Genomic DNA, 24,450 nt, shown 5'->3' with positions numbered 1-24,450 from the left:
ATCATAGACATACTTGAATTAAAATATTTTTTTATGTCAAATTTTTTTTTTACCATTGTTAATGCCCTCCCTGTTGGTATTATGTGCCTAAATTAATTGTCATATATCCATTTAACCGTCAGAATGAAGGGCCTTCATTTTGAGTTCTACTTCTCCTTCTTATAACAAAAAATATGGGAGACTCCCCTTTTCCAAATGTTGACTAAATGAATGAGGTTAGCATCCCACAATTACACCTATATCTAGGCATCATGCAGCTGTTATATTGTTCTAGTGTGATCCATCAGGTAATCCTCCATTGTGGCAATAAAGTAATCTTCATCAATTGTAAAAATTATTTAAAACAATGAATGCATACCCAATATTTAATGTGTGTGATAAAAATAATACTTTCTAATATCATGTATGCACAATTTATAGTTTAATGTTTCTTAAAAATACTAACTGGATATGTGTGGACTTTTTTGTGATAGAACCTGTTTATTTCCTCTAAAAACACTTTACAGACCTGGCATCCTCAGCATCCGTTTGTAGTTTCTTTGCTCTGGCTATATCTTCTCTCGTCTGTGACAACACTAATTCCACATTAGGCAACTTCTCTGCTATGTTGCGGATATCATTTATTTTTCTTTGAAGAGATAATGCATCAACAGGAAGTTTGAGGGACAAAATATATTCACTAACTTCTTGAATAGTGGCTGGATCGGTTGAGGGTTCTGAGACAAAAAATAAATACAGTAAGTTACATAGTAAGGTTGAATAAAGACACCAGCCCATCCTGAGTGAGTGTCTACAATTGTCCCTATCACTGTACATTGCACACTCACATTAGTCCCTATGCTCAAGGAGCCCACAATCCAAGGTCCCCATTAATATACCATGGCCAATTAACCTACCTGCATGTTTTTGAAGTGTGGGAGGAACCAAAATACCCAGAGGAAACCCACACAGGCACAGGGAGAACATGCAAACTCCAGGCTGGTAGTGTCGTGGTTGGGATTCAAACCAGCAACCCTTTTTACTGCTAGGTGAGAGTGCTAACCACTATACCACTGTGCCGCCTAAGTTATTTATTTTCATAGAATATTTAAGATATTAAAATTGATTTCCAAGAAAAGCAAATAACAATAAGTATTTTGTGTCTTGCTTGCTGTACTAAGAGGAGTGGGATCTGACCTAGTAACTGAAATTATGTCACTGCATTTTCTGACTGAGCTGCAATGTCAGATTCACCAAATGTGTTTGCAACTTGTTATGAATTTTTATGCAATTTTTGTGCAGATTTACCTGAGTTTTTTTTAACCATAATGCACCTTTAACCCCCCGGCGGTATTCCCGAGTCTGGCTCGGGGTGGAGATTTTATACCAAAAGCGGTATCCCCGAGCCGGACTCGGGACCGCATCACTGAATCAAGGGAGAGTTTACTTACCTTGTCCCCTGGATCCAGCGATGTCCCCCCGCTGTACAAGAGAGCCATGCTCCGCTCGATCTATCACGGAGCCGATCTCCGTTCCTTGCGAGCTTTGCGACGCACGGGGACGGAGAATGGCGCTAAATTCAAAAAGTGAAACACACAGTATACATACAGTATAATGTAATCTTACAGATTACATTGCTGTATGTAATTATTTCACATCCCCTTTGTCTCTAGTATTCTGCCCAGTGCCCTACATGAAGTTTTATAATATAAAAACTGTTCTTTATGCCTGGAATCTGGAGATTGTCCATAGCAACCAAAACTGTCCCTTTACATCAAAAATGATTTTAGACCAGCTAGAAAACAGCGATAATAAATTAGAATCACTCGCAGAATTGAGCGATAGTGATTTGTGGGGAGATCCGTCATGAAATACTGAAAAGTAATGACAGTGACAATTCTGCAACTGAGCAAATTTCAGTGTTTTTGATTTGATTACAATATTGAATAATTTTTATTATTGTTATATTATTATTTGGTATAATTATTTATAGTTATTTATTATATTATAATTAATGATTTAATTTTTCAAAATTTATTATGATGTCTGCTAGACTCTGGTTTGAACAGATATAAGTGAGTTATTCCTAAGAATTACAGGACTACAATATAAAAGTCCAAATTTTCATGCAAAATAATTGTACCGCTTTCAGCACCTAAAATCTGAAATAATCGTACCGCCAGGGAGGTTAAACTAAAGTCATCAAGTTTAGAAGAGCTAACAAGGTGGCTTTTGGGTAAGCCAGAACATTCACTATAAAAGGAGAGGCACAAAGCAGCCATAGTGTCAGTGCATTGGATACTGTTATGGGAAAAGCATAGTCTCTCATTGGGTGTAAGGCATCACTTAAAAATTGGCTTTTGTTTCAAGGAGAGGCATTTTTAATTTTCATTTATCTTGGGTATCTATTAGTTTTCATTTCATGCTGATAGAACATTTATTTAGGTTGGTGTGCTTAAAGTAGAACATTCACTTGTTGCTGTCCATCAATTTTTCAAGCTGCATTTTTTTAGCAGCATGCCACTTCACTGTTTGAAAGAAAAATAAAGCTAAGAGCAAGAATAGTATGCATTCAAACCACCTCATTATACTCATATACTGTAGATTTAATAAAATGTAGGCATTCACAAGTTAGGTCTATTATCCCTGATTAATTAAACTTTTTCTGCTGCTGGCCAATTTTACACTGCTGTATCCTGTTCAGTATCTTAAATCCCAACTATCGTCACCCCCCCCCCCCCCCCCGGGCTCCCACTGCATGGGTTAACTGCTCGTTTTGTCTCGGGGTGAACGCAGAGCCTATGCTTAGCAGATCCTTTGATGCTCTGGAAAACCCCTCTCCCCCACATCCAGCGGTGGACTGTTCCTAACATCTTAACATTAAGAGCCGGTCTATGGGTGTAATGACATTAGGAACCTTCCACAGCACAAGACTGCTAGACCACAGGAGCCACAGGGACCAATCTAACACTGGGAGGATTGGAAGATTAGGTAAGTAAATCTTGCCTTTTAAATCGCCTAGACAAAAACAAGTAGTTATATAGTTACATAGTCTGGTTGAAAAAAGGAAAACAAAAATCCTAAAAAAAAAAACATACAATCCTGAATACACAATCTTATACCCACAGTTGATCCAGAGTAAGGCAGACAACACCAGCAAAGCATGAACCAATTTGCTACAACAGGGGAAAAAAATCCTTTCTGATCCCCTGAGAGGAGATTGGATATTCCCTGGATCAACTTTACCTATAAATGTTAGTATCCAGTTATATTATGTACGTTTAGGAAAGAATCCAGGCCTTTTTTAAAGCAATCTACTGAGCTGGCCGGAACCAGCTCTTGAGGGAGACTATTCCACATTTTCACAGCTCTTGCTGTGAAGAAATCTTTCTGTAGAGCCCCTGTGTCCTCTATGATGACCCCAAAGTGAATAACTCAACACCAAGGGCATTATTTACGAAAAGGCAAATCCACTTTGCACTGCAAGTGCACTTGGAAGTGCAGTCGCTCTAAATCTAAGGGGTAGATCTGAAATGAGTGGAAGCTCTGCTGGTTTTATCATCCAATCATGTGCAAGCTAAAATGCTATTTTTAATTTTCCTTGCATGTCCCCCTCGGATCTACCACAACTTTACTTTCAGGTGCACGTTCAGCACACTTTAAAGTGCACTTGCAGTGCAAAGTGGATTTTCCTTTAGTAAATAACCCCCAGGTTCACAATATGGACCACATATGTATTTATACATGTTAATCATATCCCCCCTAATCCCCTCTTGCAGTGGCACAGAAGAACAATGCCCCGATGTTGCTCGGGATCAAGGCCACAGGTGTGCATGCCAAGAAGAGGAAGAACCAGGAGCACCAGCAGGAGACCCCAGAAGAGGAGGATTGTGTCTGTTCTGTGGAAATTCTATTGCACAGAGTAGGTAAGTATAACATGTTTTTTATATTAAAATTAAAATTAGACTGTACAATATATATTTTCAAGGTTGCTCTCAAATTTGCATAAAAAGACCCTTAGCTGTTTACAATGTTTTGAAAATGTTGTTTTCATTGGTACATGCCCCGCATGGCAATGCCCTGGTTCGCCTGCCTCTTTTGGCAAAAGTTCCTATTAGCCCTAACAAAATTACCAGAATTTAACAACAAGGTTTGCTTTCTATAGACAATGAAGTTTGCCTTTAAGATTTGGGATTGAATTTTGAGCAAGATTTCGCTCTGGAAAAAAGCTAGGAGATGTGTTATTTTACAGTCCTGAACATGCCCAGTTTTCCACTATACACTACTGTAAAATAATTTAGTATCTAATCATTGAAAGGTTTATAATTCAGCACACCATCATTTGGTTTACACTGGACCACTCAGTTCTGTAAATGGTTGTTGCTGGTGCTTTTCTGTTGTTGCATTGATAATGCCTACAGTCCTAATGGAACAGCATACCTAATTTGGTGCACTCAACTGTAATTTATTTAGGTGAAATAAATTAAACAAAAATGATGATCTTTGGATTTCACAAAATACAGGGCAGCGTAAAATAAGAATCTATTACAACCCTATTCTTTAAAGCTTCCTTTCATAAATCTTTATACTTTATGCTTCACCTTCATACCATCCTATGGGATCACCATGTACTCAAAAAGCTGGCAGTGATGCAGTATTTAAATCCTGTCTGAAGCTCTTATGATCTGACAGTAATACCTTGCACATCTCTGATCTCCCTGTCACATTGTCTCCAGTAACATGCACGTGGAAGCAGTAGGTTCAACTCAGAGGCCTTTAAACAGATGATCGGCGCACGTGAATTTAAAAAAATGAACCAAACAGCATTTTAAATAAAAATAATGCTGCTGTATTTACATGGCTGTAGACTTCATTTCAGGCGCTGATTGAAAATACTGTATGTGATCTGTTCAATGAATCATCGCTTAGTTGTATAAAGCACTGATGACACATATAACTATAGAAACCTGTGAATTGGAGAGTAAGATTTTTGCCTAATTGATGCCTGATGTTAAGAATGACAAAATTATTAAAATTGTTGTATAACATGCTTTCAGTGTAAATACCATAGGGGATACATGTGTGCGTGTATCACAACAGTATGAACAACTGAATTCACAAGGAAGTGTCACACACACGTAGCCCCCTGGGTACTTGATGGTCAGATGGTCAAAATATACCATTGGAACATATGGGCAAAGTAATACCAAGTACAGTATAGTGACTAAAAAGTCTGTTGCACTTGTTCAAAGTGTTCCAAGAATATAAACTTGAACAGCTTTGGTAGCAAATAAGGGGCCCCACAAGTTAATTGTTTTTTTATATGTAAGCTCTTTCTGTGCTTATATTTTGTCTAAGTTAATAAAGTTAATTGAGTTTTCTTTGTTGTGATACACAAAACATTTTAGGCTTTTATCCCCTTTACTAACAATAGCAATCAGACTGAAAATTGATATCTACAATAATTTGTCATTGCTACCTGCATAAATCACATAGCCTCACAGCTCTGGGCTTCCCGTGGATGAAATTACTGTATATAAAGTTTTGGAACCTCTATACAAGGCTATGCATACAATTAGTATTGCCCAAAAGATGAAAATGACAGACATGGGGTCCCCTAATAGTTTTGCTTTGGTGTCTTATCACGCAGTTATGGCTGTAAATGTTGCCTTTATTATGTTCACTAATTATTACCTATTCACAATTTAAAGCAAAATACTAGCCAGTTGCTTCCAATGGCTGATCAAAGTAATCCTTCAAAGGCGTATTAATATAATAAGCTGACATTTTAATAAGTCAGCAGCTTGGCTTGTTGCTCAGACATGTAGTCTGATTAAACAGTCTGCACAGGTAGCACCAGAAACTGGCTCACGTGGATGAAATAGACACTGACATCTGCACAACTTAGACCTAGTACATTGCAGGATGTCTGTTCAGTCTTAGTCTATGACTTTGGATTTCATTTCGCTGCCCTTTGGAACAAGACTTGAAAGGTTGAACTTGATGGACACAAGTTTTTTCAACCTTATTAACTATGTTAGTCCTCACTGTGCCAGAGTTAGCCAAGTGGGTCTGAGTGTCATGGTAGCCCCAGAAGTAGTGTAGCAGCTCACTTTAAAAAGCTAAAGTAGGGAATGGGGGATATTGGGATGAGGGATGGTGGGGTTAATACATAAGGAATAGTTTTACATTTTTTTCAATAGTGTACTATAGAAGTATTAAAATCAGTGCCCCTGTTCTCTCTTACCTGTCAGAAAATCTCGGACTTGTTGTATGAATTGCTTGGTGATTCCTATGCGTTGTTCCATATCTTTCCTGGTCTGAGTAACTTGGTTTATCAAATTCTGTGCATTATCTTTAATCTCATTGGCCGTTTTTTCTGCTTCTGTTATCTAAAACACATGCAAATAAAGTAAAATTAAATTTTCCCTGAGACATAAGTACAACTTTACTAACTGCCTTTCAATGTTATTGAGACAGGTACGTTTGCTGTTTATACATCGCAATTAAGAGAGCCACTAATGAATTGGAGTGCGCTGGACTAATGTTGCACAGATAAATAACATCTAGCAGATTTTAATTAAATATCTAAACACGAATTTTTAAAACGCACCATCATTTGCAGACATCAGAGAAAGATCGTTCTATTAAATTGAAATTATGATTTGTATCTAAAGTGTTGGATTCATCCCATCTGTGACACCTGGAAATTATTTTGTTAACCTTTGATCATCAATCTAAGAACTTTCCAGAAAATACCTGCATCCCTGCTTCATTTCATTTGAATGTAAGACATATTTTATAGGTTCCTATGAAGTCAACACTAGGAGGTATTATATAAAGGTTCCAATAAATCATATATTTTGTTGCTGGATTTGCAAACGATTTGCTAAATTTCAGCAAATGGTTTTATGCATAAAATATGTAACCACTCCCTTTTTTCCCTTAAATACTTTCAAACTATTTTATCATCAAAAATCTAGTCCAAAGCAATGGGAATGTGCTCTAAAGAGAAAGGGCTGTCTGAAAAAGGGGAAATGTACAATTATATTTTCCCTGAGAGAGCTGCTCATTATTTTTATCTACAGCTTAACAAAAAAGCAGAATATCATTTCATATCAGTTCTGGTCAAAGAATAAGAGATCTGACAACATCAGCATGGACATTATGGTATAGCACAGGGACATCCAAAATAACACACTTTACGTCTAACATGCACAATGAAATGGGGCATTTGCTGCATTATAATTAGGGCATTAGGGCACTTTCTTTTCCTGTGCAAGAACAGATGTTGAAAGGTAAATGAATGTTAATTCACCAACACTGCAAATGTGCTTTATAAAGATGACAAATGGTTTTCTGTGTAAAAATTTTTTTTGTCAATTTGCCTCTTAGGGCAGTCATTTTTCACTATAAGAAAGCATCACCATGTTAAATGAAATACATGTGAACATTTATAAAACTAAAGCAAGCAAAAAGTTGTCAATTTCTCTGCTGATTTGGAATGCAAAATAGCTAAACATATGAACTACTGAACTGAACAGATGCTTTAGAATAAAAAATGTAATGTTCAAAAAACATTGTTTTCGATCTTCTCTAGTTTTACAAACAACTTCTAATTTTTATCATTTCAAAATAACTTTTTTCTTGTGGCATGAGATAAGCAGAACATATTATTTATATTATTTTTTATAAGCTGGTACATAACAAATTGGAATGTTTTTTTAAAAGCAGCTTAAAATATATGCCCAGACAAAACATATTTTATTTTGGATTTAGGATGATACAATTATTATCAGGCTCTGTAAGCCCTTGTACACACGGTCGGAGAATCCGTCGGAATGTGTCCTATCGGACCGTGTTGTCGGATAATCCGACTGTGTGTGGTATGCATTGGACTGATTATGTCGAATATCCGTCGGACCCAATTTTCCAACTTGTTGGAAATATTTCTCGACCAACTGGGCCGATCAGACATACTCCGATCATGTGTAGAAAATTTTGATCGGACCAAGTGCCACGCATGCTCAGATCAAATTCCTACATCATCAAAGCTATTGGCTACTAGCCTGAATGTAGTCCCATCATAACGAAATTACGTCATCACGTTCTGAAAGATCGGATTTTTCGACAACTTTGTCCGACCGTGTGTATGCAACAGTTTCGGACAAGATCAGACTGACAAAATCCGACAGGCAAAATCCGATGGATTTGGTTGTCGAAATCTCTGACCGTGTGTACAGGGGCTTAGAGAGATTTCACTTCACTTCCTGTTTTGGTGACAGTTTAACCAGACAGGAAATGAAGGGAAATATCCAGCAGCATCACAGCAGCAATAAATCTGCATTTTTTAGTAGCGTATGGAATCATTTAAACCACTGTTATATTTTTATGCTGGTATAACGGTGGCCTGTATAGCCCGTAAAAAAAACAGACAGGGGTTTTAATCCTTTGCCATTATAACTAAACTTTGGGGCTGCACTTACACTTTAATACATTCTATTTTAAAATGTTTGTTTTGCTTTAATTTTTTCTTTTTTAATTTCCTAAAAGAACTATATTATTTTGTGTATATACCATTTGAGCATTCTTCATCAGTTTGTTGCTGAGGTCCAATAGGTCCTTGGAAGTTTTCTCTGAGCTCCTTAGTGCATTCATGGACAAAGGAAATGCCCCTCTGCAAAGAGTTCCCACCTTACATAAGGTAACATTATTCCTTTGACATATGTTTCCAGGGCAGTTTTCAGGCGTGCAGGAGTCTGTTCTTATACCCTCGCAGACCTACAACAAAGAAAGCCAATGCCATGAAATCCAGTGTCTGCATTTTTTATTGGCCTTTCATTAGCATCTAAACCACTATATCATGTTGACCCCTAAGATCATTAATCTTTCTAATAACAATTATATATAACATAAATAAGTGTATAAACATGTAATGTACAACAAACTGATATTTGTTTCTTCTGTAGACTTAAAGAAAAGAAAAAAAAAGAGAATGATAAAAAAATTTAAAGCTGTCTTTCGAATAATTTCTACCATTGTATATAGCTCAAGTGGCCTCCACAAATCTGGTGTGCATACATGTCTAAAATCATTACTGTATAACATATATAGTATAGTAGGTTACTGAACTATTCACAGCAATGAAAAATATTTCAAATAATCTCATAATTCTCCCTCAAGGGCAGGAAACAAATAATTGGAATGTTACATACTTCCAGGGTCTGACAAAGACTCTATAATGTTTTTAGATATACATGTGAAAGATCAAAATAAAGTGGGCCTAAAAGGCAAAGGCAGCCAATCAGTGCCTTTCCCTTACACCATGTCTTGGCCTTGGTAGAATAGGAAATTAAGACAGCAGCATATAAAATCTGTGCGGAGCCTGCACCAGATGAGAGGTTAGCAGTGTCAGGGTTTTTTTTGTAAAAGGTCAGACCCATGAACCAGAAGTTCTAAAGTCTTTATGTATAAACAGTCATATCCCTGTGTGTTAGCGTATGAAAACCTTGATGCTCTGAGTTCTTAATTATCTATGTACATGTAGACAGCATTTTTGATCCTCTTATCTCACTACAAATTGAAAACAATATATCATCTGTATTTATACTTATTAGCCAGACCATTTAACCTACACTGCCTAGGCTGATAGAAAGGGGACACAGTGGCATAGCGTGGGGCGTACGGGGGGCGTGGCCCCGAGCGGAATATCTAGAGGGGAGCAGAAGTCCTGACTCCCGCTATCCCGACTACTGTCATTCCGACTTCCAACTCGGGACTCCACACCTGGGAGTACCGAGTGTGCCACTGTCTGCTCCCCACCTCTGCCACTCTCCATGTTTCTGTGCTAGTGCTGCCGGAGCTTCCCTAGCTCTGGCTGGCTTTGGAGGGTGATCGTGGCTTGCTCCGGCATTGCTGTCCAGGTCTCATTACTGGCTGTGCCTGGGCGGGCTTCCACCACACTCAACAGTCCACATATGGGAGACAAGAAGAGCCAAGGTGGGTAGGGGCTGTGTACTGCCGTGCCGTGTTGGGCTGGCTGGAGACTAGCAGGCTCAGCAGTGAATACGTAATGGATCAGGTAGGATGGGGGTGGCCAGGGTGAATGTTCTCTACCAGGCTGAAATGAGATGGAGTGAGGAAGTTTATCTGAAGTGCCGCTCTTCTACTTCTGGAACACATCACATCCTGGGAAGGGGACACATTCCCACAGACTTGGAAACCATAATTGCCAACATGTACCGAGCTTTCTGCTCTGTGCTTCATACATGGGGAGGTCTGCGTATATATATATATATATATATATATATATATATATATATATATATATATATATATATATATATATATAGTACATGGGATTATGGGGGGGCAGTATATATATATAACACATGGGGGGCAGTGTGTATATGTAATACATGAAGGTGGGAGGCAGTGTATATATCATACATAGGAGGGTCAGTATATGTATAATACATGGGGGGGGTCAGTATATATCATACATGGGGACCAGTGTATATATAATATATGGGGAGTCAGTATACATATATAAAATTGAGTGCATATAAAATATATGGGTTAATGGATGGGGTCAGTAAATATATAATATATGGGGGGTAGTGTATATATAAAACATGGGGTGAGGGAGGGCAGTGTGTAATACATGGGGTGATGGAGGGGAGGGCTCAGTGTATACATAATACATGGAGGGGCAGTGTGTAACATATGGGGTGATGGGGGGCTCAGTTTATACATAATACATGGAGGGGCAGTGTGTAATACATGGGGTGATGGGGGGGCTAAGTGTATGCATAATACATGGAGGGGCAGTGTGTAATACATGGGGTGATGGGGGGGTCAGTGTATGTATAATACATGGGGTGATGGGGGGAGGGGGGGCAGTGACACAGATGCATTTTTTTAATTACATACATGTGCTTATGGGATAAAGGGTTTAATACTGTACTAGTGGAAGGGAGTACTAAAAGTAGACAAGTTAGGGGGCGCAAATTACTTGACTTGCCCCGGGTGTTGACAAGTGGCAACGCACGCTACGCCACTGAGGGGACGGCAGTGTTTATTTATGACGCGTTTTCTTTGTGTCATCATTTCGCTGTATAATATTTTCTGCCTCTTTAAAACACCCTGTAATAATCATTTTAGAGCCAGGGCAGCAGTGGTTCCAAGCCAGTACACAGAAAATTTTATTTGTAGGCATTTCAAAATGTTTGGTTTGTCTTTGACACCAAACATATGAATTTAAATGGACCCTTTGGAAGAATAATTATAACTTTGTATTGTTCAAGAAATACATATTTTTAGAGCAACAACAGCTAAATAAAAATTTGAGAAGAGAACTTTCATGCATTGGGCCTAAGTGATGTACACACATGATCCTAGAACAAATTTGATAACTCATGTGTCCTAGTTTTCAGTGAGATTTAAACAGCCAAAAAATGCTGGTTTTGTGTCTTTAGTTTTCATAAGGTGTACTAAGAAATGCACATGTCAACATTCTACAAGAATAGTACAACTGCAAGAAATACATACAGCAGTGGCATTGCCAGGAGGTAGCTACTGGGGCTATAGCCCCAAATATGGGGACCATGGCCCGAGTCTCTTAATGGGTGTAGTCAGCAATGGCAGCCGCATTTTCCTATGCATTGCCAGTGCCTTCTCTTTAAACTGGCCAGTGCGACGCCGCCCACTGAAGTGTGACCTGCAGTCTGCAGAATGATTTGCCTGACAAGTGAGAGGGCTGCAGCAGGACACGCCGTGGTGCTGGATTTCTCCTTGCATCCAGCCAGTGCAGCGCCACCCACTAATCTGGTGCCTGGCCTGCATTGATGCGTATTTTTCTTTACTTGCAGAAAATGTCTTTCTCAATTTTTAGTGAGGAAGGGTTAGAACCCCAGATGGGTTGTTACTGCTCTCCAGGGTACTGCTAGAGAGATTTTCCCTCATTTCCTGTCATTCTGACACAGTTTTACCAGACAGATATTGAGAGGAACTCTCCAATTTTTTGGTAACATAAGGGAAGACTAGAACCCCTATTAGATTTGTATTACTGTTTGTATCCCTATTGCACATTTTAATTTCCTGTCTGGCAAAAACCATAGTCAGTGGGATAGAAAGCATGGGATGGAAGTAAATAGAGCCTGGGATGGAAGTAAAAACCAAACAGGGCTTCTAGTCCTTCCTCACACCATCTAAAACAAAGGCAAAAAAACGTACATTATTTGGTTGATATATACTTTAGGTAGCACAGTTATTTTTTAAAGGTACCCTGTTAATGGTTGGTGTAAGGTCTGGGTAGGACAGTTCATCTTTTAGTGTCTTCAAGTCCTCCAATGCCTCTTGGATCTTCCCTTCAAGCCCATTCAACCCTTTTCTACTTTCCCTTGATGTGGATACAGTTGCCATGGCTGCTACCACAGTTTTTGCAGACTCCTGCGATGACTGGTATGCAGAGCTCACAATGGTAAATAAACCTGTGAAGAAAGCACAAGTATCTTTGTTATAATACTCAGTATAACAGTTTCCTTATTTAAAGGCTCAATCCACCCAAAAATTTCAGTTCTTGATAGATGCTGAAGAGTCAAACTACCTAAAGGTTTCTTATATCCCACATAGACTAAAATAATGAGATCTCTGTGCTTAAGTTCCTGGGTGTGCATGCTTGCTGCTCCCCCTGACTAATTTTCATGTATATATATCAAGGAGAATGCAACAGGACACACAAAGATGGGAAGAAATAAACAACAAGCTCAAAGAAAAGGAATGTGGAATACCTTGCTATTGGAGACTTCAAGACAAACATGAATCCAGGCATTCAGTCAGCCCACAGGATGTGTTTATATTCAAAATATGACTTTTGTGTGGACTTATCCATTCTTTCAATTCAAGATCTTTAACTACTAACACAAAGGCATCAATGTACCTGAAGCATTTTGTGCAATGGCATTTCCTTGCTCTGTCATTTTCCTCTGGTAAAGTATATTAATGTTGTTATAGTGGATCCCCAACGAGTTTACATCACTTGGAAGAGACTCCAAATCATCCAAGGGTGGCAGGTCAGGATTAAGCTGTCTCACGTCTCCTCTGTAAAACAAAAAAAAAAGGTGTTTTGCTTTTATTTAGGATGAGCACCTTACCAACTCATATTGGTATTAATGTACAATAGCATTAGCTAATAAACATCTATAGAATTCATTCAAAATAAGCTATTGGCAATGGTAATAATGCCTAACTCCAAGTTTTGTGTTACTAATAAATGTGGCCACTGTTAGTGTTGTATACATTGTATGTAGAATAGTTTACAGTATAGAGCGCTCTATTCCAGCCACAGAATAGGGATTTCTAATCCCATTCCCAAAATAAATTCAAGTCTGAGTGATACAAAATAAATAAAAGGCCTCCTCTGATTGAGGTGAAGATCATGATATCATCTGCACACCTCTCCACCTCAGCCAACCATAGTTACATAGTTAGATTGAAAAAAGACACAAGTCCATCTAGTTCAACTAAAAAAATAAAAATAAATACAGTCCCATATACACAATCCTTCACCCACAGTTGATCCAGAGGAAGGTGTAAAACCCCAGCAAAGCATGCTCCAATGTTCTACAGCAGGGGAAAAATTTTCCTGATCCCCTAGAGGCGATCAGATATTCCCTGGATCAACTTTACCTATAAATGTTAGTACCCAGTTATATTGTGTACATTTAGGAAATAATCCAATCCTTTCTTAAAGTATTCTACTGAGCTGGCCAGAACCACCTCTGGAGGGAGTCTATTCCACATTTTCACAGCTCTTACTGTGAATAAATCTTTGCGTATTTGGAGATTAAATCTTTCTTCCTCTAGATGCAGAGTGCCCCCTTGTGCTCTGTGATGACCTTAAAGTGAATAACTCAACACCAAGTTCATGATATGGACCACTTATGTATTTGTACTTGTTGATCATATCAACCCTTAATCTCCTATTCTCAAGAGGGAATACATTCAGTTCCTCTAAACTTTCATCCTGGCTGAGATCCTCCAAGCCTCTTAGGCCGCGTACACACGCGGGGACTGTCTGCCGAAACTAAGTTCGTCAAACAGTCCGCTCAAACTTTTGAATGAACGAACACGCCCACACACGGCACTTTTTGAGCGGACAAATACGGCAAACTTTGTTCGTCGTACTAAGTCCGCGCAACTTTTGAAATGAACGGACTCGCCCACACACGAGGCAACAGTCCGCTCATTTTGAGCGCGTGTGCAGGTAGGCGGGGCCCGCGACGGAGACGTCGCGGGCTCCGCCGCCTGGAATGTACTTAAAGGGGAACCCCAACGCCGAAAAAAATCGGCGTGGGGGTCCCCCCAAAGTCCACAACAGACCCTTGTCCGAGCACGCTACCCGGCCGGCCAGGAAAGGGGGGCGAGCGAGCGCGCCCCCCCTCCTGAGCCGTACCAGGCCGCGTGCCCTCAACATGGGGGGTGCCTTGGGGAAGGGGGGGCCGCGCGGCCCCCCCACCCCAAAGCACCTTGTCCCCATGTTGATGAGGACAAGGGCCTCTTCCCGACAACCCTGGCCGTTGGTTGTCGGGGTCTGCGGGCGGGGGGCTTATCGGAATCCGGGAGCCCCCTTTAATAAGGGGGCCCCCGGATACCGGCCCCCCACCCTATGTGAATGAGTATGGGGTACAATGTACCCCTACCCATTCACCTGTAAAATAAAAGTACCCAAAAAAAAAACACAACACACGAGATAAAATATTTTATTGCACAGCTCCGGGGGTCTTCCGTCTTCGGGGGTCTTCTCGCCGGACTCCTCCGCTATCTTCTTGTAGCTCTTTTGCTAGCGGAGGAGTCCGGCTTTCTTCCTCCCCGCCGCCGGCCTCTTCTCCCGACTTCGGGGGTCTTGTCCCCCTCTTCGGTTCTTCTACCGGGCCACCGCGCCTTCTTATAGCTCTTTTGCAGGCGGTGGCCCGGTCTTCTGTCGCCGCCGCCTTCCGTTCTTCTGCCGGGCCACCGCGCCTTCTTATAGCTCTTTTAGAGGCGGTGGCCCGGTCTTCTGTCGCCGCTGTCGCCTTCCGTTCTTCTTCTTGTTCTTCTTCTTCTTCTTCTCCAGGAGATGTTGACACGTCGCTCTCTCCGGCCGGAATGCCCGAGCCGCGCTGTGCGGCCACTTATATAGTGACAATGGGGCGGTGTCACATGGTATATGTCACATGGGTTGGTCACATGGGTTGATGTCACATGGGGACTATGACATCGTAAGGGGGCGGGGTCACGCTGTGATTCGCCGGAGCAGCTATGAAGTCACTCCTGCGCATGCGCACGGGAGCCGACACTCGTGGCATATCGCCACGATCTGCGGCTTGCCCAATGCGCCTGCGCGACGCTGTCTACCTGCGCATGCGCCGTAGACAGTGGTGGCTGTCTTCAGGTAAATATCTCCTAAACCGTATAGGTTTAGGAGATATTTCTTGGACCTACAGGTAAGCCATAATCTAGGCTTACCTGTAGGTCAAAATGGTTTGTAAGGGTTTACAACCACTTTAAACGCTGCTATATTTAGCAGCGTTTCATTTACAGACATTTTTCATTTTAGCAAAAAAATTAAATCTTTTTTTTTAGAAACACTTTTAGATGCAAACGTGGCTAAATGGACGTTTTTAGATGCCAGTTTCTAGCTGTCAAGTTAAATAGTTCAGGAGAGGTTAAACAACGTCCCGTGTAAATGAAGCCTTAAGCAGCTAAGAACAGAGGTGGTCACCATGGTATATGTGATCACATATAGGGGGAAAAGGGTAATTATTATATTTTTTTATATCTATACACAAATGTTTTGCCTTTTATTTCTATTTTAAACTGAATGGGTTGTTGTACAGGGTGAGGGTTTACATCTTTAGGCATTTTAATATTCACGATATAACCACACACAAGAGCTTCAAAACCAATAACAAATATGCCTCTTTTTTACATTTTGATTAGCTAAGTGCTGCAGCAGAGGTTTAAAAATCCTGTACTTTCCGCCCAAAGGAAAATCGGACCCCATTGTTCACTGCTCTAATCAACATCACTCTTGAGCAGGACTGTTAATTATAGCGTTGTACAGGAGGGCATGCCAGAGAGCTGGGCTGTCACTTTTGTGTTGGAGTAACAGTCTGACCCTCCAATTGCTGCCACCCCAGGTTTTTTTTTTCACATTTTTCCTTTATTCAAAGGGCAGAGAAACACGGAGCAAAACAAGTAAATGTTACAGTGAACAGATAGCACTAGAAAGAATCTATTGCATCAACAGGTGAGATATACATCCTGCACATGAGGCACACGAACCTGTGGAGCAAAGAAAGAGGGTCATCCGATACCTCAACTTTGTCCTTGTAAGTCTCTCTTCTGCTCCATAATGAAGAGCTTCTCCCGTTACGGTGTCTCCTCCTCCGTGCCGCAAAGGACAGAGTCTTTTACCAAAAACATTCCTAAGACGTCAACCTGCCCCATAAATCTCGCCCTGATTTTCAAATTTTTTAGAAAGAAAAGATAACATGGGCGTGGAGGACACTCCAACGTTCTCTCCAAGCCCAAATCCTTAAAAGAGAAAAGAAGGGAAATTAGAGGATAAGACAAGAGTTAGCAGAAAAATAAGGCAGAAGAAGATGGGGAAGGAAGGGTGCGAGAATGGGAAAGGAAGGGGGGGTGGGAATACAAAGGGTAGTGGAGGGGGGGTAGGGATAAGATGGGGTCCACGGAGGCAGCACAACCCCCCGTATCAATCACCCATCTCCAAGCACCCGGCCTGCCATCAGCAGCCCATCCGCTCTTTCAGAGAATCATATCCGGGATACATCCTCCTCCAAAAGAGCCCTACCTTCCCTTGAGAATATAAATACATTCCAACCCGACCATGTCTTAGTGAATCGCTCGTTCTGGCCCCTGTTTGTAAGGATTAAGTCTTCCATTTTTTTGACGTCCTCGACTTTTTTAAGCCACATACCAATTGTCGGTGGTTGCGCGTGCTTCCATTTTAGAGGAATACACGCTTTGGTGGCATCTAATAGATGACGGATCAAGGAAGTCTTATATCTCTTTCAGAAAATATTCGTGGCATGGAGCAGAAAAAAGGTAGGATCATCTGGAACAGGAATGTCAGTAAATTTCGATATCGTTTCCCGAACCGTCTTCCAGAACCGCTCCAGCAGAGGGCAGCTCCAAAAGATGTGGAGAATCGTCCCCTCTTCCCTCCGGCACCTCCAACATCTGTCTGATGATGTCGCGAAGATCCGACGCAGTTTCACCGGAGTATTGTACCATCTGGTTACAATTTTGAAATTAGTCTCCTGTGTTCTTGTGCAGATGGAAGATTTGTGTGTAAAATATAGGATATTCTGCTTCTGACGGGTCGAGAATCTGCACTGCGCGTCTCTCTCCCAAGCCCCGAGGCAGCTCAAATTGTAATCGTCCGGCGACGTGATCAATAATTGATACGTGGTAGACAAGGCATGGGGTATGGCGCCCTCCTCCGAGCAGTAGACTTCATAAGAGGTAAAATTTTGGGTGAAGCTACCAGGGGGAGACAGAGACTGCAAAAAAATGGAGCAGTTGTGATGCTTTTAAAAAATCCAATTTGTACTGTCCTTGCAGGTCCATAAGGACAGCAGCAGTGGGCCATTTACCCCCCGCAAGGAAGTGAGACGCCTGGAAGATCCCCGACTGCCTAAGTGAATGATACGTTGGGTCTGTAAGGCCGGGAGAAAACTCTGGGGTCCCCAGAATCGGGCGGAGCGGGGAAGCCTGCGATACAAGCCTGGCGCTAAGGAAGAGAGACGCCCATATGCGCGAGGTTACTCCTATAATAGGGTGGTCCTTCACACTGCCTGGTAAGCTATTGCCCAGGTTTTTTTTTAACTATAGCTGGAACACCTTGACCATAGAAAATAAGTGAAACAAGGTATCTTCATAAAGCCAGCAGACATGTTTAGACAACTGCAATAAGACCACATACAGATTTAAGAAAGTTATACAATACATTCAATCTGAAGTAGTTAGAGGCATGTTATAGGTGTATTACTACTCAAGCAGCAGCGAGAAGAATGCATGGATCAAGCTGCAATCTTGTTATTCTTACAATGTAATCTGACTAACTACTACTGTTTTGCACTGTCTTGCTGTGGGGCAAAATTAGTACATTTGTCTTAATGAATTAACTGTTAATTCCAGTTCTGTGGTTTCTTCTGTTATCTCCTTTGTTAATGTTTGTATGAAAACAATATGATCTAGATATAAATAAACATAAGTAACTCCCATTATGTGTTTAGGGCATTTACGGGAAATATACATACATCTGATTTAGTACTATGGCAATTTACACAAAGCACAAAGGGTGTAGCATTCTACCACTGACATTTCCTGTGAAGGGTTGCATAACTGGAACATTTTTAAATTTTCTGTAATAATCCTGCTTTGAATTTTATGTTAACATTGTGTAAGATGCTCAGTGATTGTTATGTAACAGAAAGGAACATGTAATACATAATGTAACAGAAAGGAATATGTGATGAATAATGTAAAAGAAAGCAATATGTAATAGATAACATGACTGAAGAAATTAAAGTTAAAGGGAATTATTTTGTATTTCTGTATATATTTTCTTTGTTTGTATGTTATAGCCATTACTGAAAAAAAAAAAAACTTGTTTAAATATCTGTAGTCAGATATGTTAGACGGCCCCTTACAAAGCCCATATTGCTCTAGGAACCCTTGTGTTGTGTACAAAATATTTATTTGTAAAGCAAATACTGCATATACAATATAAAAAAATAAAATAAAAACAGATCAACAATGTATAAACTTCTAATAACACAATTAAAATTAAATTGACCTCCAACCGTTATAATTTCCCTGTAGAAGAAAGTCATTGTAGTAACATACTTTATGTATCATTATTAATTCTGAGCTCTTGGGTAGTTAATATCTGCATTATTTACCACTGCAAACAACCATTCAAAGGCAGTAAACACTGTAAAAGCCACACTTTTATGGTAAACAAAAATTCCCAATGTTGAAGATTTACCTATATATATTGATTCTGTAGCCCAATATTTTTGGGAGGGGGGAGATCAGGAGAGAAAATAGTCCCTGTATTGAGTTCTCATATACTAGTGTTCTTCTGACTACACCATTAGTAAATTTTTGCTGGGTGAAATTCTACCAGAAACATTGCACAACAACTTGAAAAAGGGAAATCTGGTGTATTTGGGTTCAGGTTCTACAAATTAGTTTATAAATTTCCAAAAATAAACATGGTAACTGCTAGCTCCTCTGCCAATAAATGAGGTGTAGGACCCACTACTGTCTTACCTGATTTTTGTCAATTGGTTCTCCATCTGTAAAAGATTGTTGTCTGAGACACCTGACCCACTTGACAGTCTTTCAATACGCTGAAGTTCATCTCTGCACATGGCTAGCCGAGGTTCAAAGTCTATAGCAGATTGTCCCCCTTGGAAGGCACTTGTGTTTCGTAGAGTTTGCATTTGCGTGCCAAGAGCTCTAAACTCACTGTCATAAAACTGGAAACAGGTATGGCATGGTCTGCAATCTGGGTATGTGTTCGCATATCCTCTTTGGCAAGAGTCACACCGTACTCCAATAATGCCTTGACGACACAAGCATTTTCCAGTTGCTTTATCACAACCAATATCAGTGGTTCCTTCGAAGTCACAATTGCACGCTACATAAAAAGAAGATATAACTGTTAGCTGGTTTTAACATCTTAGCCAAAAGAATTACTACAGCAGCATTCCCAAGTAAATGGATACATCCCTGATCTCCTACTACAAAAACCAAAGCAACTGCTTTATACTGTATGTACCTGATATTTATTTTAAAAAAACGTCAGTCAGCAAAAAGTAACACTCATATTATAGTGGCTCCTGAATACTTAAAGCAATATTAAACTTTCATAGTGAAAAAAAAATACTGAGAGGCAGGGTTTTTATAGCATAAACCTCCTGAGGACCCTAAAAAATCTTAGAGCTAAATGCTGCTTTAACCACTTAAGGACCGCCGTATTGCCATTATACGTCATCAGAATGGCACAGGCAGGCACAAGCACGTAGATGTACGTGCCTGCCTTCCAGCGGGTGGGGGGTCCGATCGGACCCCCTCCCGCTGGATACGGCGGTCCGTTTCCCTCCAGCAGCGATCCGTGATGAGGGGATGGCCGTTGGTTTCTGGCCACCCCCTCTGGATCGCTCCTGGCCAATGACGAACTTCCTCCCACTGTGTATTGTTTACACAGGAAGGAGGAAGTGATGTCATTCTCCTCGGGGCGGACTACGAGGAGAAGACTAATAGTAAGTGTGCACCAACACTACACTGACATGTAGGTACACACAGGTACACAAACCCCCCCCCCCCCGATCCCCCCCCGCCCCCCTCCCCCGCCCCAGTCACAGTGTCACTGATTGCATTGATCATTTCTTTACTGATCAATGCATTCAGTGTCAGTTGTAAAAGTAAAAACTGTCAGGGCAGTTAGTGTTAGGTCCAGGGTAGCCCCCTATCACCCCCCAATAAAGATTTAACCCCCTGATTGCCCCTAGAGTTAACCCTTTCACCTCCTTTTGCCAGTGTCACTAAGCGATAATTTTTCTGATCGCTGCATCAGTGTCGCTAGTGTCGCTAGGTAGCTAGTTATTTTTTTAGGTTCACCGCCAGGTTTTTATATCGCTAGGTACCCCGATATGCTACCCAATAATGGTTTTAACATCCTGATTGCCCCTAGTTAACCCTTTCACCCCCTTTTGCCACTGTCACTAAGCGATCATTTTTCTGATCGCTGCATTAGTGTCGCTACTGTCGCTAGGTAGCTAGTTATTTTTTTAGGTTCACCGCCAGGTTTTTATAGCGCTAGGTACCCCGATATGCTACCCAATAATGGTTTTAACATCCTGATTGCCCCTAGTTAACCCTTTCACCCCCTTTTGCCACTGTCACTAAGCGATCATTTTTCTGATCGCTGCATTAGTGTCGCTACTGTCGCTAGGTAGCTAGTTATTTTTTTAGGTTTACCGCCAGGTTTTTATAGCGCTAGGTACTCCGATATACTACCCAATAATGGTTTTAACATCCTGATTGCCCCTAGTTAACCCTTTCACCCCCTTTTGTCAGTGTCACTAAGCGATCATTTTTCTGATCGCTGCATCAGTGTCGCTACTGTCGCTAGGTAGCTAGTTATTTTTTTAGGTTCACCGCCAGGTTTTTATAGCGCTAGGTACCCCGATATACTACCCAATAATGGTTTTAACATCCTGATTGCCCCTAGTTAACCCTTTCCCCCCCTTTTGCCAGTGTCACTAAGCGATCATTTTTCTGATCGCTGCATCAGTGTCGCTACTGTCGCTAGGTAGCTAGTTATTTTTTTAGGTTCACCGCCAGGTTTTTATATCGCTAGGTACCCCGATATACTACCCAATAATGGTTTTAACATCCTGATTGCCCCTAGTTAACCCTTTCACCCCCTTTTGCCAGTGTCACTAAGCGATAATTTTTCTGATCGCTGCATCAGTGTCGCTACTGTCGCTAGGTAGCTAGTTATTTTTTTAGGTTCACCGCCAGGTTTTTATAGCGCTAGGTACCCCGATATACTACCCAATAATGGTTTTAACCCCCTGATTGCCCCTAGTTAACCCTTTCACCAGCGATCACAGTATAAGTGTCACTGGTGACGCTGGTTAGCCAGTTAGTTATTTAGGTTCCCCGTCAGGTTTTTATATAGCGCCAGGGACCCCCATATACTACCTAATAAAAATTTGAACCCCCCGATTGCCCCTAGTTAACCCTTTCACCACTGATCACCGTATAAGTGTTACGGGTGACTCTGGTTAGTTTGCTTTTTATAGCATCAGGGAACCCACCATTTATTACCCAATAAAGGTTTAACTCCCTGATCACCCGGCGGGTGATATCAATTAGGTTTTAGGGTCAGGGTCTGCGTCGCCCCAGGCAGCGCTAGGTTAGTGCCAGTACCGCTAACACCCACGCGCAAAGCATACACCTCCCGTAGTGGTATAGAATCTGAACAGATCAATATCTGATCTGATCAGATCTATACTAGCGTCCCCAGCAGTTCAGGGTTCCAAAAAACGCATTGTTAGCGGGATCAGCCCAGATACCTGCTAGCACCTGCGTTTTGCCCCTCTGCCCAGCCCACCCAAGTGCAGTATCGATCGATCACTGTCACTTACAAAACACTAAACACATAACTGCAGCGATCGCAGAGTCAGGCCTGATCCCTGCGATCGCTAACAGTTTTTTTGGTAGCATTTTATATTTAAATCCGGAAGGCAGTGCTTGGTTTTCGGGGTCCCGTACGTGGCTAGGCTCCCAAAAAGTCCCCCACATGTGGTATCCCCGTACTCGGGAGAAGCAGCAGAATTGATTTTGGGGTGTAATTTGACTTCTGCCCATAGCATGTGTGAGCAATATATCATTTAGTGACAACTTTGTGCAAAAAAAAAAAAAAGTTTGTAATATTCCCGCAACTTTTGGCAAAATATAAAATATTCCATGGACTCAACATGCCTCTCAGTAAATAGCTTGGGGTGTCTACTTTCCAAAATGGGGTCATTTTGGGGGGTTTTGTGCTATTTTGGCATTTTATGGCCTTCGAAACTGTGATAGGTAGTGAGGAGTTAAATCAAAAATTTGCACCCTTAGAAATCCTGAAGGTGGTGACTGGTTTTCGGGGTGCCGTGCGCGACTAGACTCCCAAAAAGTCCCACACATGTGGTATCCCCATACTCGGGAGAAGTAGCGAAATATATTTTGGGGTGCAATTCCACATATAACCATGGCATGTGTGAGCAATATATCATTTAGTGACAACTTTTTGTAAAAAAAAAAAAAAAAATTTATTTTTTGTAATTATTCAATCCCTTGGGACAAAAAAAATATTCAATGGTCTCAACATGGCCCTCAGCAAATAGCTTGGGGTGTCTACTTTCCAAAATGGGGTCATTTGGGGGGTTTTGTGCCATCTTGGCATTTTATGGCCTTCAAAACTGTGATAGGTAGTGATAGGTAGTGAGGAGTAAAATAAAAAATGTATGCCCTTAGAAATCCTGAAGGCGGTGCTTGGATTTCGGGGTCCCGTACGCGGCTAGGCTCCCAAAAAGTCCCACACATGTCGTATCCCCGTACTCAGGAGAAGCAGCAGAATGTATTTTGGCATGTCATTTCACATATGCCCATAGCATGTGTGAGCAATATATCATTTAGTGACAACTTTGTGCAAAAAAAAAGTTTGTAATATTCCCGCAACTTGTGGCAAAATATAAAATATTCCATGGACTCAACATGCCTCTCAGTAAATAGCTTGGGGTGTCTACTTTCCAAAATGGGGTCATTTTGGGGGGTTTTGTGCTATTTTGGCATTTTATGGCCTTCGAAACTGTGATAGGTAGTGAGGAGTTAAATCAAAAATTTGCACCCTTAGAAATCCTGAAGGTGGTGATTGGTTTTCGGGGTGCCGTGCGCGACTAGACTCCCAAAAAGTCCCACACATGTGGTATCCCCATACTCGGGAGAAGTAGCGGAATATATTTTGGGGTGCAATTCCACATATAACCATGGCATGTGTGAGCAATATATCATTTAGTGACAACTTTTTGTAAAAAAGTTTTTATTTTTTATTTTTGTCATTATTCAATCCCTTAGGACAAAAAAAATAAATATTCAATGGGCTCAACATACCCATCAGCAATTTCCTTGGGGTGTCTACTTTCCAAAATGGGGTCATTTGGGGGGGGTTTGTACTGCCCTGCCATTTTAGCACCTCAAGAAATGAGATAGGCAGTCATAAATTAAAAGCTGTGTAAATTCCAGAAAATGTACTCTAGTTTGTAGACGCTATAACTTTTGCACAAACCAAAAAATATACGCTTATTGACATTTTTTTTACTAAAGACATGTGGCTGAATAAATTTTGCCCTCAATGTATGACTAAAATTTAGTTTATTCGATTTTTCTTATAACAAAAAGAAGAAAATATCTTTTTTTTTCAAAATTTTGGCTCTTTTTCCATTTATAAAAAAAATCGCAGAGGCAATCAAATACCATCAAAAGAAAGCTCTATTTGTGGGAAGAAAAGGACGCAAATTTCGTTTGGGTGCAATATTGCATGACCGCGCAATTACCAGTTAACCTCCCTGGCGGTACGATTATTTCGGATTTTAGGTGCTAAAAGCGGTACCATTATTTTGCATGAAAATTTGGCGTTTTATATTGTAGTCCTGCAATTCTTAGGAATAACTCTCTTAAATCTGTCCAAACCAGAGTCTAGCAGACATCCCGGGTATGATAAAGTTTGAAAAATTAAATCATAAATTATAATATAATAAATCATTATAAATAATTGTACCAAATAATAATATAACAATAATAAAAATTATTCAATAATGTAATCAAATCAAAAACACTGAA

At 40.7% G+C, this 24,450-nt stretch overlaps 1 protein-coding gene across 3 annotated transcripts in view; it reads right to left on the bottom strand.

The window, feature by feature from the left end:
- LAMB3 (laminin subunit beta 3) overlaps positions 1 to 24,450 on the bottom strand; it is a 135,304-nt gene that overhangs the window by 30,589 nt on the left and 80,265 nt on the right. For all 3 annotated transcript variants that reach the window (XM_077481156.1, XM_077481155.1, XM_077481157.1), the window contains 6 exons: positions 19,327 to 19,696; positions 12,920 to 13,080; positions 12,265 to 12,470; positions 8,557 to 8,760; positions 6,227 to 6,371; positions 509 to 716 (listed from right to left, as the gene is read on the bottom strand). In XM_077481156.1, coding sequence (XP_077337282.1) covers positions 509 to 716; positions 6,227 to 6,371; positions 8,557 to 8,760; positions 12,265 to 12,470; positions 12,920 to 13,080; positions 19,327 to 19,696 — 1,294 coding nt within the window. The remainder of the gene's footprint in view (positions 1 to 508; positions 717 to 6,226; positions 6,372 to 8,556; positions 8,761 to 12,264; positions 12,471 to 12,919; positions 13,081 to 19,326; positions 19,697 to 24,450) is intronic.

The sequence above is a fragment of the Lithobates pipiens genome, unplaced genomic scaffold, assembly GCF_037356315.1.
Source record: "Lithobates pipiens isolate NorthernLeopardFrog02 unplaced genomic scaffold, aLitPip1_a1.2 Scaffold_16, whole genome shotgun sequence".
In the NCBI taxonomy this organism is placed as follows: domain Eukaryota; kingdom Metazoa; phylum Chordata; class Amphibia; order Anura; family Ranidae; genus Lithobates; species Lithobates pipiens.
Note: the sequence above shows the minus strand (reverse complement) of the source record. Positions and strands in the feature narration are given on the sequence as shown.